The sequence below is a fragment of the Ursus maritimus genome, unplaced genomic scaffold (genome assembly GCF_017311325.1).
Source record: "Ursus maritimus isolate PB19 unplaced genomic scaffold, ASM1731132v1 scaffold_20, whole genome shotgun sequence".
Taxonomy (NCBI): domain Eukaryota; kingdom Metazoa; phylum Chordata; class Mammalia; order Carnivora; family Ursidae; genus Ursus; species Ursus maritimus.
This window is the reverse complement of record NW_024424453.1, coordinates 14065970-14085034: the sequence shown is the minus strand read 5'-3', so window position 1 is coordinate 14085034 and position 19065 is coordinate 14065970. Positions and strand designations below refer to the sequence as shown.

Sequence of the window (19065 nt, the reverse complement as noted above, 5' to 3'; positions counted from 1 at the left end):
TGTAGAATTGTGTTAATAAATGTAAAACACTCAGAATAGTGTCTGGTATGTAATAAGTACTTATGTTCTCAGCTTGCTGTTATTCTGCTACAGTGTGGGTCAAGGATTTTAGAGGTAATGTGACAAGTTTTTGTTAGCTCCCTAATGTGCAGTTTGGAATTGGGGAAACTATGGGAATATGTTGAGGTAGAGGGGGAGCTGTTAGCAAATTTGTCAAAGTTAAGTGCCCCCTAAGAAGCCGCTCCAGAGATGCGAGGTGAATCATACCCGCTGGGAGCTCGCCAGGATGAGCCCAGCAGTTAAGATTCTATGGTTATAGCCCTAGGGAATGTGTCTCCGGGGGAATGGTAGAAAGAGTTGGTGATTAAGGTGTGGGAGCTCTTACCCCTTAAAGGGGCACGATACTAATGCCGAGAGATTAGAAAGCATCCATATAATTGTTGCACCATGTTTTGCCCTAATCCAGAGAAACCACACATAAATAAATGGATTATGAAGGTAGAAATCATGTCAAGTCCAACCCAGAAAAGGACTCAGTTGTTCATGGTCAAACTCGATCAAATAGATCCTGTTAAGAATTTTTATATTACGAAGGTGTAGCTTAATTTATTTTACATGAATACTGTACCTGGGAACAGCTTTGCTAAACTGCTAAATGTTTAGAGACTTATAAAGGCATCTGATACAGAGTAGTGTTGATTAGGCTATGAACTGGTCACATTCATATGTGTCTAAACATATGCGCACACACATAATTGGATGCTATTTTATTTGTATTACCCTTTTCTTTTAGAACTGTGATCCTGAATTGTTGTCAGGGTCTGCTGGATTTCATCCAGTTTAATTTCTTTCAAAATGTTTTTAAGCAAGCTTATGTAGTGGTTTTTTTTTCTTTTTATTAAAGCCGTTACATTATATTAGAAATCTAAAATCTTCCATCTTTTTTTGAAAAGTAGTGATTTTACTGTACTTTCTCAACCTCATTTCCATTTGATTCTTGGATCTCACAGGAATCCTTCAACTGCTTTCTACCAAGCGTTCCATTTGAACACGTTTCAGGAATCAAAGAACCTCTGGGATAGGTATGAATACTTACATATGGAATGCATACATGCAAAAGTGTATGCATGAATTGCTTTGCACTGTACTGGTTTCTCATCATTAAATCTAAACTCTATATGTCATTGGGGGGGGGGTTCACGTGGTATCTAGCATGGGACAAAGCAGCAAAATAAACCAAAAGAGCAATCTATATTTTAAATAGAATATAAATATACTTCATTTTTTATTTCACTTTAAGTACTTTTTTGAAGGACTTACATATTCTATTGAATTTTATTATATGAAATATCCACTTATCCTTGTATGTTTTAATGTAAAAATATAATCTGTAAAATAAACTACAGTAAGTTTACTTTTGTCCTATTTTATATGATTTCTCTGTGAACACCTTAGTAACTCAAAGCAAAATGTTACTTCATATTAAGAAATTGGAGAAGGGACAAGACCAAGGTATAAAAATAGTAGTCATTGTTTAATCCTGTTGATCAACTTTAACATCGAGCTTGCTTGCTAGATTCCCTAGACCTGCCTGCATTACTGCTTTGTAAACTCCTAAAACAGTTTTTCTCATAGAAATGTTATATAAATTTTGTTTTTAACTTTTTAAAATATAGAATGAAGTCTGAAGAGTTCATTTATAGCAAAAGATAATTTGGTTTATCTTTCTGCTTAACACATTTTAAGTAGTATATGCTCTGTTCAGTTATTTTGCTGAATATTTATTAGCTCTCCATCATTCTGTGTTTAATTAATAGAACAAGCACAAATGCTGTTTTAAAAATTCACACAAAGCTTTATTAGATTCTTTTAACTCTGCCTGGCATTGCATTTGTGTCCCCTGGCATAGTTTGGATACTACTCATGGACCTAACTCCATCTCTTTCATTAGAAAAGAGTATTGCTAAGTGCATGTACCTGTCATGTTAAGACATGGTTTACATTGCCTACAAACGGTAACAGTCTTTTAATTCTTAGGCTTGATTTGTTTGTGTGTCACTCTAAAGAGATTTTCTAACAAAGTATCTTTTCAGTGATATGTTCCTTAACCGAAAATGTTTTAAAATAGTTACTTGTAGAGCAAGAAGTTCTAAAATTTATAGTACAGTGTTTATAATTTCAATTTTGAAATTGTTTAGCAGTATGAAAGTAAATTAAGACATAATTGTAAATTGTGGCATGAAGCAAACATAAATGCTCAGTCATTCAAATGGCTTATCTGATGTAGCCAGGGTGAGTACTTTGGGTTGTACTTTATACTTTTCCATTAGAAAAAGGAAAAATAGCATTCTGTTGAGAAATGTAACAAGAATAGTTTTAGTCATGGTAATTTATTTCAAATAGCTAAGTTTTGTAAGCTACCCTGATATCAGTATGAATAAGAGCTATTATTTTCATCAGAACAACGTAGAAAGGTGTGAGCTTTATTTTTTATAATTTTGACTTAACATTAAAAGTTTTCTTTTGTTTCATTATAAAACAACCACAGAAGTTGCCTACTCATCGTTTGTTGTTACAGCTAAATACTTCTTGTCTGTTTTCTTTTTTAGATACAGAAATATTAAAGGTATCAGAAATGAGGCAATTTGCTGTATCTGTAGTTTCTCATGGGTTGAAAGTATTTTCTCTGCTCTTCTCCTTGAAGCCTGTGTCCAGAGCCAAAGCCAAACTGTACTCAGAATTTAAATTCTAGATCAGCCATTCTTCGCTGCAGGTTGGACCTTTGGTACTAAAGTGACAGGTCCAACCCAGTAGCAGTGGCTTCCTTTTAACTTTGCAACTAGCTTATTAAATTTTCAGTTGAGGGGCGCTAGCTCAGTTGGTGGAACATGTAGATCTCGGGGTCGTGAGTTTAAGCCCCATGTTGGGTTTAGAGATTACTTAAAATAAAACTTAAAAAAAAAAATTTATTTCAGGGGCGCCTGGGTAGCGCAGTCGTTAAGCGTCTGCCTTCAGCTCAGGGCGTGATCCCGGCATTCCGGGATCGAGTCCCAGTCCATCGGGCTCCTCCGCTGGGAGCCTGCTTCTTCCTCTCCCACTCCCCTGTTGTGTTCCCTCTCTCGCTGGCTGTCTCTCTGTCAAATAAATAAATAAAATCTTTTAAAAAAAATTTATTTCAATTGATAAGAGCAGTAAGCTAGCTTTATTAGTTCTAACTGTATGACCTCAGTTGGCAAATATCTGCAGACTTTTTAGTAGGTGTATTAGCAAATAAAGTATTACGGGAGTATACATTCTTTTTCATTGCAGATGGGGTTGAAGATTTATGTGTGTTAAGCTTTAAAAATATTAAATATAACTTCTCCTGACCATATTTGTGTTAGATTTCACCAAATTGCCTTGTTCATTTTTTTTTACTATTATAAATTATGGATTTTTAAAACAGTTTTATTAATTTGGCAAATAAGTATTTTGCAGGGGTGATTCTATTAAACAGAACCATTCAGGAGTTTAAGGGACTGTAAATCCCTTACAGTATCTACATAGTTTGAGGTATAAAATTGCTTATCAGTATTAACAGATACCATATTTCAGGCTCATTTATGAAATCTTGGAACTCATTTTCAGTAGAGACAGCTTTGAAGCCCTGTGCCAGTTTTCATTAAACCTGCCCCAAGTAGCTGAAGATCCTTGGTTTTGCCTTACTTGAAAGCCTGGAATCTTTTATTTTTTCCAGGATTCTTTTTGCAGAGTATCTTTTAATCAAAATACAAGTAATTAATATACCTTTCCTCACATCGACTCAGAGTTCCCTAATGGCCCCTTTGTTTCCTTCTCTATTTAAATTAGAATTAGCAAATTGAGAAGCTTTTCACCCATTTGCCTCTGCCTGTATTTGGAAATTCTTTTTCCATTGATAGCCAATGCTTTATTCAGTTATTGTACTGAAGTTTAAGCTACTGTCAAGCCTTTCTTTCCTTTTTCCTATAGGTGCTATCATTGTTCTCTGTCTTCCCCATTTGTCATTTGCAGAGTACTCAGGGAATCAAGCTGAAACCATTGCCCAATATAAGGACAATTGATACTGGCAGCTCAAAAATAATACAGCCCTTTCTTAGGAAGTGCAGAATGTTTGCATCGACTGTTTATTAAAATGAATAATGTAGTTTCCGTAATTAGCTTTCTGGAGATATCTTACTATAGGGATACTTAGTGATATTCTACCTATTGGCATTTCAGAATAGTAACTTTAAATTTTGACTGTCTACTTTTCTTCTTTAAAGAACAGTTCTGAACTTAATTATTGGCATTGCTTTGTTACATTGACAAAATTAGTTTAGAAACTTCGTTTACTGATCACTGGGGAACAGGCTCTTGTTGGGAGTCCTTTGCGAAAAAGCTGAGGGTAAGAATTTATAGCAAACAAATTTACCCTCTCGTATATATCAGTTCAGTAAGGTAAAGGAGCACTAGGGAGGAAGAAACTTTTGCTCAGGTAGACTAAAGGAGGAAATCAGATAGCTTGTCAGGATATAAACTTCATTGATAAACACGTACAGTCTTTCTGCCTTAATAAAGAAAATGCATAAATGTAGTTAACAGATGAGAGTAACATTTGCTAGGTGCACTATCCCCAGGAGTTGGCTTGTCCTTCCTTATGATAGCACCAATATTTAAAGAGAAATGAATAAGGAAAGTAGTAGTGGCCACGTGGGTTATTAGCTTAAAATGAATGTCCGAGTTTATGGTCTTTTTACTACTTACCTGATTTCAGTTAAATTGTTTTGTCTTTTATAGTGATTATTCACTTACGTCTATTTACATCTAGTTTAAAAATTACTGGATTTTAAAAAGTTCTTGTTTAAATCAAGTATTTTGTGTTAGAAAACAGGTATTCAGTATTTCCTATCATTGCTTTTATGAGATTTCATTTTTGAAGTTAAGAGTAAATCAGAAATAAGCTGCTTGTATGAGATAATTTGTTTTGTTTTATTCATCCTTCAAGAAGCTTGGGTACATCATTAACACCCACCAGTACTTGCTAACCCAGATGGTAAAACTCAGGTTTCAGAACTTAGCTAATCTAGTTTTTGAATGCTCAGTAATAAGACGTTTTAAAAATCTTTTTATTAAAGTATAATTTGTATTAGAAAGGTGTACCATTCATAAATGTACAGCTCAAACTGAACGTACCTATGTAACCAGGAACCCAGATGAAGACACAAAATATTGTAAGCTCCTTAATTTGTGTCTGTGTTCTTTCACCCAATGTTTGAGATTCATCTGTATGGCTCTGCACAGTTGTAGATCTGAACTATAGTTGACTTGAACAATGTGGGGGTTAAGGGCACTGACACCACCCATCCCCCTACACAGTTGAAAATCCATGTACAACTTTTGACTCCCCCAAAACTTAACTGCCTATAGCCTACGGTTGACTGGAAGCTTTACTAATAAAATAAGCAATCCATTAACACATATTTTGTATATGTATTATATATTGTATTCTTACAAATTAAGCTAGAGAAAAGAAAAATTTACTAAAATCACAAAAGAAAATACATTTTAGTACTGTAAAAAAATTCATGTATGTTGAATCACTCTCTTGACTATGTTTACACATGAAACTAAATAACTGTCAACTGTACATCAATGAAGATAAATAAAATCTTTATTTATCTGTACCTGTGCAGTTCAAACCTGTGTTATTAAAGGGTCAGCAGTACATAATTTCTTAAGAATCACCATAGTGAGTTACTTGTTGGGAGACTGTTACTAGTCAAATATTCTCTCCTTATTAGGTAGATGATCTCTACTTATTAGAAGTACCTTGAGGATATGAACCTGAACTATTTTTTAAGCACCCCAAATATATTCTCTAATAATTTGTACTTAGTACTTACATAATTTATTATGTGATTACTTTCGGCCTATTTCAGTTACCGATACCCAGTAGAGGATAATCAGACATGAAATTAGAGGACAAAGTTTTAGTGACCTGTCAACTTTTAGGACTGGATCTCAGATTTATATAAAATCCTAAGGACATGCTAATAAAATGTTCAGTCTTTAAAACAGGAAGTTTTAGCTATTATTGGATGTTAGCATTTATAAATTTAACAGTCTGAAATGTGAAGAAATTGAGGAATTGACGGAACTTTATGTAAATTCAGGAACGTTGACATTTCAGTTAAATAGGTAGAGTAAAAAATACCTGGATGTATTAGTTGCCTGCGTTTTACAATGTTTATTAGAAAGTGACAGGCCCGTCACAAAGGCTAATGTAATTTTAGGCCATCTTTTTATAACTAGAAGAAAACAGGAAAAGATGGTTACAGACCTATTGTACTCCATTGCTATAGGATAGTTACTCTAAATACAAAGGTAACTAGAAACTACTTTCTTTATACTCTATCTGAATAGCCAGGGGCGTGTTTCAAGAGAGGCTGAGCTTGCTTTCTGCAAGTAGATACATCCCTGCAAAATAGTCTTGCCATCACTACAAATTAATATTAATACAATTAATAACTCTCTTCCTGGCTCTGTCAAGGATGTTGACCTTGAATGAGGTTTAAAGCCAATGACTTAAAATCCCTATTCTGTAGAGTTTTATTCCCCCCACTTAGTTCTAAATGAGAAAGAAGAGGTTAGCACTGGAATTGAGCTCCTTCTGCTATCATTGTCCGTGATTATCAGAAAACCTGAAAGGGGTGCTTGGGTGGCTTAGTCGGTTAAGTGATTCAATCTCAGCTCAGGTCTTCATCTCAGCGTTGTGAGTTAATGCTGGGCATGGAGCCTACTTAAAAGAAAACCTCAAAGAGCTGTGTATTTGCTTAAGGAATGGAAGACTAGCAAACTATTAGGAAAGAATCCCATATCAGAGGCAATTAAGTGGTGGTCACAATAGGGAAACCAATGAGCTGGGTCTTGATATGGAAGAAGATAGGTAAGAACATCATCACAGGACTGAAAGTGATAACTGTCATTAAAATTCAAACATTTTACATCTCTCAAGTACAGCTGGAGGTATTGGTCAAAGCTTCTTTAGGAAGTGACTTTTTGCGTTGGAACCTGAAAGGTGGGTAGAATTTGGTCATACAGAGTTAAAGACCTGAGGGAAAGGGAGAATTGCAATTAGGAATACAGTGAGCCACTGTGAAAGTACAGGGCATATGTGATAAGGATGGTTAAATTTGGTGCACAAATCATTTGAAGACAACAGAGAAGAGCTATTGGATTGGACAGAGACCAAAGATAATAGAAAGGTAATGAAGGCCTGAATGAGGCAATGGAGAGGAAGAAAGAATAGTTACCAGAAGGTTGGAATTACACGATGATGTAACACAAGGAATATGATAGGAAAGCAGTAAAATTTGACTCTGAAGTCTCAAACCTAATTGAGGAAATGGTGGTACCATTAGGAAGTATTAGTGAAAGAATTGGTTTGGAAAAGTGAAAATAATAGTGAGTTTCTGGTTTTAGCTACTTTTGGATGAGTGAGCTGGTGGAAAGTCAAGGTAGAAATACTCAAGGTAGGGGCGCCTGGGTAGCGCAGTCGTTAAGCATCTGCCTTCGGCTCAGGGCGTGATCCCGGCGTTCCGGGATGGAGTCCCACATCGGGCTCCTCGGCTAGGAGCCTGCTTCTTCCTCTCCCACTCCCCCTGCTTGTGTTCCCTCTCTCGCTGGCTGTCTCTCTGTCACATAAATAAATAAAAAATCTTTAAAAAAAAAAAAAAAAAGAAATACTCAAGGTACAACTGGAGCTTCAGACACACAGCTTGTTAGAGAAGCTAAGGCTAGAAGAGATTGAAGACCATTTACTTGTTTCTTTATTATTATTATTATTATTATTATTATTTTAGAGTTTAAGCTTTAGGAAAGGCTGAGGTTGCCGAGAGTGAGCAGAGTAGAGTAAGAAGGTCAAACCAGGCTCTTGGGAAACACTATGTACTTTTAGAGAACAGGAGAAGCCTTGAAGAGGATAAGTGATCTTAGACCCTAGAAGATTCTGAGAATATTATTTACTAACCAAAAAGAAGGGGAAATGTTTGAACCCCTATTTTGAAAAAAATTTCAAATTCACAGAAAAATTACAAGAATAATGAAAAGCTTCAATAATCTTATGGATATTGAACATTAACATTTTGTCATACTTGCTTTATTATCCTAACATATTATTTAAGAGCCATTTAAGAGTAAGTTGCAGATATCCTGTCCATTTGGCCCAAAAATAACTTTTAGCATATGTTGCCTAAGAAGATTCTGTTAATGTAACAGTAGTTTAATTAGCAAATTCAGGTTTGATATACTGTTACCTAATATGTAATATACAGTTTATATTCAGATTTTGCAGTTGTCTTTGCAGTAATGTCTTTCATGACCATTTTTTACCTCATCCAAGAGACAATACAAGATCACACATTACATTTAATTATCAAACACCTGTCTTTTTTCCTTCTGTCATATATAAATAAATACTTTTCTTGTATTAGTCTTCTGTAGGACTGTTTAAAGTTTAAATTAGAGTAGACTTAAAGTCTGTATTATAAGGGGTGGGGAAGGGAGATAGGCAAGATGCCTAAAATTCAGCTGAAAGAACTATTGAGGCTGGAAAAATGTTATGAGGATGTCTTTTATTTCTCAGAGTTTGGGAGGTGCGGATGATGGCAAGAGGAGGAGGCCGTGTGGATATTAATGTGGGTGTGTCTCTTAGAACAGAAATTGAAGTGTATTCATGTACCAATTTTTGTCTGTATGTGATTTTTACATGTATGTATGAAGTTGGGATTCTAATTATCTGGAATTGGAAAGAGTAGTATAATTTGAAGACCTTTATAGTCACCTCTTGGGTTTACAAATTATGTAATTGCCATCCTTTATATTCTGTTGTATCCTCCTAGTTCTATTCTGATAGTTAAGGTTGATTATCTACTGCCAGATTTTTAACCATAGATCTGCATCTCATTGTTTGATGCGGTGTTTTAGTGGATCCTAAGCATTTCTTCTCTCTTAGCTTTGCTATGGCAAGTTGAAATGGGACACCTGACATGCTGACATTATTTTCATCACATAACCAGATTTCAGAATTGATAAAGAGAAATTATTGACAGCTCATCCATTATATGCTTCTGCTCATGTGTTTACCACCTTCTTTAGTTAGTGAATTTTCTTTACATGAGTCATCACAGCCTACTCTGAAAAGTCATGGTAATTATTTTCAGGGTGAAATTTGAGAAACAGTTGAAATAGGTGAAAATAGTTGGTAAGGTCTTGTTGTTGTTGTTAATTTATTTTTGCCTTTCACCAGAATAGTTTTAAGTAAACCAGACCTTTGACTAGGACAGAAACTTGTATGTGTGAATTAGTGTGTAAACTAATTTGCTAAACCCAATTTATTTTTTTCTGCAGAATCTAGAACTCTGTAGAAAAGCTTTTTAAGAAAAGAACTCCTACTGACCTTGTTCAGATGAGAAGGATATTTAAATATATAGCCTGAAGTTGTTGAACCAGAACAAACATAACATCTGTTTTGTTTTATTTTCCTTCCAGTCTTCAACAATTAAAAAATTTAAACTCACACTTCTTTGAGTGTATTTAAACCTGCAGATAGTTTGGCAACCTTTTGGGAAGAAAGAAATATTTAGAATTATTTTATTTTTTTGTTTCATTAATTCGGGTTGGAACGTAGATGAGAAATGACTGACTATATTCTAGTTGGCATTCTCTGTGTGTGTGCATGTGTGCACTTGTACTAATATTCTAAATCACTCAAATCAAGATATATATTAGATTTTTGTGATCATGATATAAAGCATTTAAATGCATTAGCTTACCCAAAATTAGCTTCTCCGTTTAGGTTTTGGTTAACTACGTCTAAAACATTTTCATATTTGACAGAAATAAATTTAAACAGGTGGTAGTAATTTAGAATACATATATTCATTGATATATATCTTTAAGAAATAGCATTTTTATGCCATTTTGTTTCCTACTTGTTTCCAAAGTTTAAAGGTCTTGGTTGTAAATAACAAAGGTTTGGAAGGTGCTCCTTGTATTTTTTTTTTCTTCAGTTTTTAATTGTGGTATTTGGCCCAGAAATAGTGTTGCATGTAACTTGTGTCTTGGAAACCAAAAATGTATCTTACTACTTATCCACCTGGTGGTATGTTAAGATAAAGAATGGATTCTTTCCTTAGGTCTACACACTATTTGAAGGGTAACGAGGGAAAAGAGCTGTATTGTGTGACTAATCCCACTCCTTCTGTTCACAGTGACTATTAACTATTGATCTTCAGAAAGTTTATTTGCAGCATCTGTTTCTGTTTTAGATATTGCTAACTTAGTGCAGAAAACGTTGCTAAATGTATCTGGAAAAGTCATACGTGCTTTGTTTCAATAAAGGAGATAATATTTTTTTTTTAAAGATTTTATTTATTTATTTGACAGAGACAGCCAGCGAGAGAGGGAACACAGGCAGGGGGAGTGGGAGAGGAAGAAGCAGGCTCCCAGTGGATGAGCCTGATGTGGGGCTCGATCCCAGGACTCTGGGATCACGCCCTGAGCCAAAGGCAGACGCTTAACGACTGAGCCACCCAGGCGCCCCAGGAAATAATAATTCTTAAAAGCATAGTATGTGATGCTACTGGAATGGTCATACATGCTTTGTTTCAATAAAGGAGATAATAACTCTTAAAAGCATAGTATGTGACGCTATCTTTAAGAGTAGTTATATTTCTTAATGTTAGCTGTTCTTAGTAAAAGTTCAGTCAGATATCCAGCTTTCTATTAAGAAAGCCTGTCAGTCCTTACCACATATGTATTTGAGTAATAGTAACTGGCTTCCACCTACTCTGTTTTTTCCATTTTTGTCTTCTGTCCCAACCCTCGATTTCTATTTCTTTTAATACTCTATATGCTGTTTCCACTCCTTTTGAAAGAATAAGGATTAAAATCATTTGTGAATGAACATGATCTATTAAAATATCAATAACCTGTCTTGTTAGGGGTATTTTCCAAAGCTGTATAAATGAAATTTTTTAAGCCATATATTTTGCATTTCTTCCACTGATAGGCACATTTGATATGATGCATAACATGCTAAACACCTTTTATTATATTTCTCATACTTAGTTTTTAACATAGCTAATCATCTTAAATTGTATCTTGGCTCATCCATAATTGTGTATGTCTTTTTATATGTGAATTTCTTAGAACACATTGTCTTTTCAGTGTTCTTATTCTAGTAGATACGTTTGGACTAATTTTTTTTTCCATAAGCTTATCTTTGATATTCCTAGCCTCATTTCCCCAATATGTAATCTATGGAAAGACTATACGTAATTTATTGGGAGCATACAGGGTTGCCCCATTTCTCCTTTTTCTCCTTTTAAAAAAATAAGCATTTCTGACATTTAGGGAAGCAAGCATTGATTTATCAAGTCTAAGATTCTTCAAAACAGTGTACTGAACTTTTTGAAAGGTGGTTTACACTTGAAGTTTGTGTCAAACAAAGCTAAGCACATTCATTCAAATAGCAGGTTCCTTTAGGAACTCTTGTAGGTTTGTTTGATTTCCCATATCAGTTTTCAGGTGACCTGGAAATTGCAGATCATCCACGTTTTTTGCCCCTGTGCTCTTTGTTCTATCAGTATAAATTTGCCATAAAATTAGCTAAATAATGGTAAACTTAAGCCTAGTTTTTGCTGGACTATACCATACGACTTTAGTAGCTCATTCTCAAGTAGGATTTTTCCTCCTCACAAATTAAAGAATGGAATGATAATATGGGAAATGTTCAGGATTTGTTTTTGATGGCAATCTTGCCAGAGATTGGAGATTATGATTGATATATTAGAATAAGTTTCTAAATATTCATTTTGGGGAGAATTCTAATTTTAAATTAAAATTTTAAGAATATCTAATTAATCCTGTGTTCATCTACAAACACTTCAGTTACCCACTTTTATTTCAAATTTTTAATAAAAATTTCCTACATGTTCGAATTTAGTTATTGAAACCCTTCAAAGGTAACCCCTGTACTTGGCAGCAACTAATTTTGAAAATGCATGATGGAGAAAAATCTGATAATGGAAGTTTTGTATTTTTAAATGTAGTACAGCTCTTAAGTCCTAAATTTACCATGTATTTGTATAATGCACACACCCTTTAAAAATTTTCTCTGTAAAGTTCATAGGAAAATAACTAAATTTGCTTTATGTGACTGGTTTTAATTCTGTATTCCAGAGGCTTTCCAGGCATTTGTCGTAACAGTGCTTATTGTTGACAGGCCCTTTAACAGAGGGTCAGGTAGTCTGCCCTTCAGATGGCCAGTTCATCAAAGCCTGCACAGACAAGTCAAATTACCAGCATTACAGATACATATATTTCAGGAAGCATATACACTGCTACATATGGCTGGGTTTTGTATCTTCTCATGGGACTTGGCCCATGAACGAGTAAATAATCCAAATAATTTTTTTAAGTATGGTAGTATTTTGGTTGATAGGAGACAAGAGTTGCATAAAAACTTGCTAAAAATGTTTTGGTAATATGTTGATGAAATGACCACAACTTTAAACGACTACTTATCCTCATCAGTATGGGTTTTTACCTTCACCAGGTGATTACATTATAAGGCTGTGCTTTGACAAAAGATAGTAAAGTTGTATGATTTTATTGAAGTCAAATGTGTTGTGAGATTACATTTGGAAAGATTACATTTGTAAGTCGGAAAAAAATCCTCATTGAGATTGTGTGGGAGACTTTTAAAGACCATGTGTAATAGAAAAATTCCATTAACTAGCATAATTCCAACCCCCTGTATTTCCAGTCTTATATTTCTGGAGATGGCTACAGAGTTTCCTTACAATGCTGTCTTTGAGTTTTCTATAGCTTTGCATTTATTGATCTTCCTCAGTAATGGCTTCCTTTCCTCCCCTTGCCCCATTATGCCATTTTATTTAGGGGGTTAATTCAGGCAAAGATATGCCCATAAATATGTGGGTTGCCTTTTCTGTGGATTATTGACAATTAAAAACAGAAATGAGTATTTATACTGCACAGAAAATGTTACTAATATTACCCATCAACAACTAAAGTAGATGCCCAATTGAAAGCTTTCTTGTAAAAATTTAATAAATGTAAGATTATTCTTAATGAAGTAATTTTTACCATTATTAAATATTCCTACCCCTAATTTTGTTCTTTGCCCGTACACAAATAAGCTGTAGGACCACTTCTGAACAGGATACATTGTTATGTCTGTTATATAAAATGCATAATAAAATTTTATTCTTTTCATCATGTTGTCTAATTTTAAAATTGGGGGGTGGTAGAGACAGACTAGGATTTAGGTATAAAAATTGAATGCTGTCTTGAGCATTTAAATGATCAGTATGGATTTTTACTGATCCATCCACCTGTGTTAGAAGTCTAGAAATTCATATGGATGTGAACCAGATAATAGACTCAAGTGCCATTCTATAGGACTACAGAACTGTCTGTAGCATGTTATGGTGTTAAATCATAATTTCTGGATCATGATCTTAAACCTTTAATTGGTTCCATTTCTCCTTGAGTCTTTACTAACAAGTATTCCTGATGGCCTGAAAGTCCATGTTGACATTTACAGTTTGAAGTATCCAGATTAAATATGAAATTATTTTACATTAAAAAAATACTTAAGTACAAAATATCAGTTGTGTAATCATGGTAAAACATAAAACTTTGCTATAAAAGATTTTTAAAGGCTATTTGATTAAAACACTTATTTACTTAAACTCTTTGCTAGAATTTTTTTTAGAATTCAGCATCGGAGGAGGAATGTGACATAATAATGATCGAAAGCCGAAAGTTTAAAAGTTGTGATGCCCTCACATGGTTGGAGGGTTATTCTAGCTTCTAAGGACTGAATGTTGTCCACAAGAGTGTCTCATCAGGTCATAAATTGGTAAGACTTAATGGATTAGATTTTATGTATTATACCTGATGTTATTGTATTGAGATGAATATTTATGAACAAAATGAGCACATTGTATAACTGAGTATAGTATTAAATATAAGTTCAAACTTGGAATTTTAAATACTTGGGAGTATGTAATCCTTTCAAAATTTCATGAGGCTGAAGGCCATATCTTTGCAGTGGTGTTTAATAAACAATCAGTTTAAAAAATAGAGACATCCTGTGTTACATAAACATTATTTAAATATTGCTATGGCATCGGCTATAGATGCTTACAGTGTAGTTAAGAGCCCCAAATACTTTCTAGTTATATCACAGGAGATACTTGAGAACTAATATGTTAATCTTTTATTTAAAAAAAAAAACCCTTGCATCCATTTTCTTCATAAAATATAGTTTAAATTACTTTGCTTTTGGGATTTTATTTTTCTTCTAGATGTCTGTAAAAATAAAGCCAGGAAAATTTTCTCAATTCTTACCTTGAGAACCAATATCAAATGAAAATCATATACTAGAAGTCAATAATAGACTTTTTTTTGTATGTCCTGAAAATAAAACGTTTCCTTTCAGCATTGTATTCTGCTTGGAAAACAAAAATTTTAAAACTTGTTTTATATAGCTTCTTATTTTGCTTTGTTTTACACAGCTGTATTTTGTAGGGGACTCTTCGAATAATACAGTTAGTTTGGACTAGGGTGAGATCTTAATCTTCAATCTGAAGATGATCATGTTTTGCAGATAAAAAAAAAAGAACTTGGGTTAAGTTATATGTCTAGGTCATACAGTTGTAGAATTAATATTTTCATTAAAGTATGGTGTACCTATCCTGTAAGTGTATCAAAAATTATTTGAAATTATCAAATAGGCTACCATATCTATTTCTAACTTTATCCTTAACCCTCCGGGTTAGTCAGTCCCTCCCTTAAACACATACACGTCCTGTCTTTTGAATGATATTCTAATTGTTTCTGATATGGTATTCCATGACTTTGATCATATTCTATAAACTTAAATTTTGTAAAACAGTAATTGCAATCGTTAGTAGTTTGGAAGGAAATACAACAAACTAATAACAATTGTCCTGGATCCTATAAACTTTTTATTTTTTTCAGTTGCTATAATAACTCTACATAACTTGGGAATTAGGGGAATAATTTCTAATTTCTTTAGTGTAGGATATCCATCTTTAGTAGTCATTCGGCCTCATGATCCCTCAAAGGGGATCATGAACTCTGTGAAATACTGGATGGAACATAATGTATGTTCAGTTTTTGGTGAAAGTTTCAGAGCATTTGTCAGATTTTCAAAAGCAGTTGAATAACATTGCTAATGAATGTATCTAAGAGATACAAGATGTAATGTATTAACAAGAGATAAGCCTTGTTATATACCCAATTATATGACATAGGAAAGAAATTTTTAATGAGTACACTGATTCTGTAACTCTTAGAATTTTATCCAAGGCTAGTTTATTATAAATGATTATTAGACTGATGGAACAGATGAGAACTTACCCACTTTTAGTTTAGTAATTTCATACTGTCAGTCTCTGTGCTCAAATGTTGATTGGATTTCTCCACAGAGTAGTCTTATTTTTGCTACCTAGTGGTTACTGTGTGTCACACACTATGCTATGTATTTGGGCATGTTATTTAATTTTCACAACAGCTGTATTATATAGATATTATCAGTACCCTCAGTTTACAGAGAAGGAAATTGAAAGCTTAGAGAGATTAGATAACTTGCTCAGGTCACAATGCCATTTAGTGGTGGAGCTGGGATTCAGATCTAGCTTTCTAACTGGAACCATGGCTCTCAGTTGTATGCTGGTATGCGAGAGTAACCCTGGGGAACTTACAGGATAAGGGAGAATTTTATATTGAGTGAAGATGTGAATATATAAATTTGATTTCCTTTGAACTTAAGTAGCAATGGGTCATCCTTTATTATAAAACCATCTTTTAAAGCACCTGTCAAAAAAATAAATTTGGTGAATTTCTTATAATTTAAAATGAAGTATTTATTACATTGGAAAACACCTTCTACTGAAATTTAATGCTGTGATTATAAGCAAATATATATGTGTTAGGAAAGTTTTAGTACTTACTAGAATAGTATTGTGCCAAGTGTAACCATTAAGGAATTCACCCCTTAATATTTAAGATTTATAGATAGCAGACATTCGGGGGAAGCAATTTAAAAATCTGCTTTGAGCTGCAGATGTTTATTGGAGTAGGGGAATGAATCACATGTAAAACCTCCTAGTAAGTGTTATGTCAGTTTCCCATTGCCCTTAATTGTGAATAATTCTATAAAGATACGTTTTCTATGTTTACTTTTAAAAAATGTATGCAACAAAATTTATATTTTAGTTACATAGATTTTTTTAATTGAGTACTTGCTTTGTGTAAAATCTTTTCTAATTTTTAAGTGTTTATAATAAAGTTCCTGTGTCTAAATAGGACTTAAAGTTAAATCCACAGTAATAGTGCTGCTTAAAACAAAAACAAGTAAAACTTTAAGAATTTGTTTACTCTCTCTCAGTTTAGTTGAAATAGTCTGCCTTATTAAGCATAAACTTAATTTCTTCAAGACCATGGTTTAAAGTGTACAACAACATGATAGGTCATCAGAACATGAAAATACTATCTTAAAAGTCTTTTTTTTTTAGAAAAGACATTTGTACCCCAGCTTCTTTATTAGTAACATATTTGCCTTTTCAAAACTAAAACTTTGGAATGTTTGGGAAATAGAATAAACAATTACACCTAATCCAAGTTTTTAACACAGTGACTGTCTTCAGTGTTTGTATATTCCCTTCCAGACTTTGAGTACATATGCATGGATATTAACAATTGCAATCACAGTTAAATAGTTTTTAAATGGTTTCCAGTGTTTCAAATATTTTTCTGATTTGTACTATGACTGACATGTCATAGGTTTTAAATTTTGGACTGATAATTTTGATATCTAGAACACCATCCCTTCCAGTTTTTCATTCTACCTCTCATTTCTTCCCAGTCGCCTGGCAGTCTTTTCCTTTCTGTTTGTTCTTTTAAGTATTACTGGTGTCCTCAGGATGCTGTTGAGATCCTCTTCTCACATTCTTCATCATGCTAGAACATGTAGATGGTTCTAAGTGTCATCTGTATGCTGTAGGAAGCCAAAAATCTATATGCTTTAGATGCTCAAACTTGTTACCTAGGCATCTCTCCTTGACATTCAAACTTCTCTTATCTCCCATAGCCAGTTAATTTCAAAGTACTGCCATGTCTACTGTGAGTTTTTCTTAAGCCTATCCATCTCTTTCATCACTATTCAGGGCACAATCCTTTCTTACATGGAAATGCAAAACCTTCTAACTGGTCTTCATTATTTGAGTTTTCTAACATGGCTAACTGTATGTGCTGTTCCTTTTACTTAGAACATTTTATGTGTGTCTGTCCTTTTAGATTCTCCACCCAACTGTGGCACTTCCTTTACTAAACATTCTTTTCTGACCCTTGATCTTGATTATATTTCCCCAAAGCACCCTCTAAAGTCTTGCCTTGTCTTAGCATTTATGACACCTCTAACTTACCTATCTCCTACACTCAACTGTATACTCATAAATTCTAGTGTATGGTTTATTCAATGATGTGTCCACATAATGAGCATCTGATAAATGTTTAAATACATTAAAATCCCCCTAGAATGTGGCATCATAAAATTTAGTAACTGGAAAGAATGTTAGAAATTATCTATACAGTTAAGAGACAAGAATCAAATGTAGAAACCATATCACCTCACTCCTAAGTTAGTGTTCCCTGTATATTTCATGATATTTAGATTTTGACCACTATGCCTTACTAATACAGATTATATCATTAATAAGTTAAATGTTTAATATGTGCCAGACACTAATGCATTATCTCACTGAATACTCTTGTCTGGTCTTATTATTAGTGTTTGGAGAGGATAAGTAAGTTGTGTCAAGTTATATTATAAAAGTGATAGAGTTGGGATTCAAACCTGGGTGTGACTCCAGAGCCAAAGCCTTTTTATTTGATAATCACCTATGAGTTTATTTTCTGAGTCTCGAATTATAAATCTGAGTTGGAAGGGAATTTAGTAGTCATTTATTCCAACTGTTTGTCTCATATTTGTCTCATGTTTAAAACATAGCTTCTCAGTTGTTGTCTAGCCTTTGAACACCTCCAGTGATGTTTATCTTGGCATCCTGTGCTGCTTTTTTTTTTTTTTTACATTGTATGTTTAAACCTTTTATAAATTCTTTCTGTACAACAGAGAATCTAAAAGTGGAGCAGAAAAATCAGATGATTGCCATCACTGAAAACATTAGGAAGGAGATTAGGTTCATGTAAAAATATAAGCTGCTTTGCATATTCTGTCAACGTTCAACTGAGAACATTCTCTAGTTCAGTGGTTTCATAGCAGCCATAATCAAGAATATGGGTTACAGTTCATGGCCAAAAGTCATTGGTGTTAATATAAATGTAGTTCTAAAGTTCTTTTTCAAAAATGGATAAGGAGACGTTGCTTAATATCTTAGAGATCACAAGGATGTTTTTTCCACCATAAGTATTGACTCTAGTGGTGATGCAAGGATTTCACAGGACTCCTGTATACTGCTGTGATCCAGCAATGTGTAAAAAGAATAAAGTACTGTACATCTGGATTTCTTCAGATTCCTAGATCTAGTTCACTTAGAACTTTCACTTGTCTATGAGACATGCTTAAAGGCATGGCCATATGAATTGTCTTCTTTATCTAACCTAACTACACTAGTAAGACTTTGGCCTCCTCTTTCCACCTTCAAGATAGCTGTTGGGTTTTTTCACTTCTTTTCTTTAGATTCGATTCTCATCGTCTGTGGAGAATGATATCAGGCAATTGAGAGAACCCACAGATAAATTATGTATGATTATATAATTAAGCCTTTCACTGGGTTCACAAAATTATTTTCCCTAAATCCATGATTCTAATGTAAAAAGATCTTAGTCAAGGTTTTTATCCAAAAGATAAGAGTTTTTAAAGTCCACTTTATTTTCCACAAGGTCTTCTATGAGTTTTGTCTTTACCATGATCTGTATATGAATCTGCTA

The 19065-nt window shown here is 33.8% G+C and overlaps 1 protein-coding gene across 3 annotated transcripts in view; it reads left to right on the top strand.

The window, feature by feature from the left end:
• LOC103681437 (TSC22 domain family protein 2) overlaps window positions 1-19065 on the top strand; it is a 49061-nt gene that overhangs the window by 13293 nt on the left and 16703 nt on the right. The window contains exon 2 of one of the 3 annotated variants that reach the window (XR_005836543.1): window positions 13790-13948. The exons of 1 other annotated variant lie outside the window; for it this stretch is intronic. Coding sequence is in view for 1 of the 2 variants with exons in the window: in XM_040636678.1 (XP_040492612.1) it covers window positions 1011-1082 (72 nt within the window). In the remaining variant the exon portion in view is untranslated. Of the gene's footprint in view, window positions 1-1010; window positions 1083-13789; window positions 13949-19065 lie in introns of all 3 variants that reach the window. One more of the 3 variants, XM_040636678.1, reaches the window with a different exon arrangement.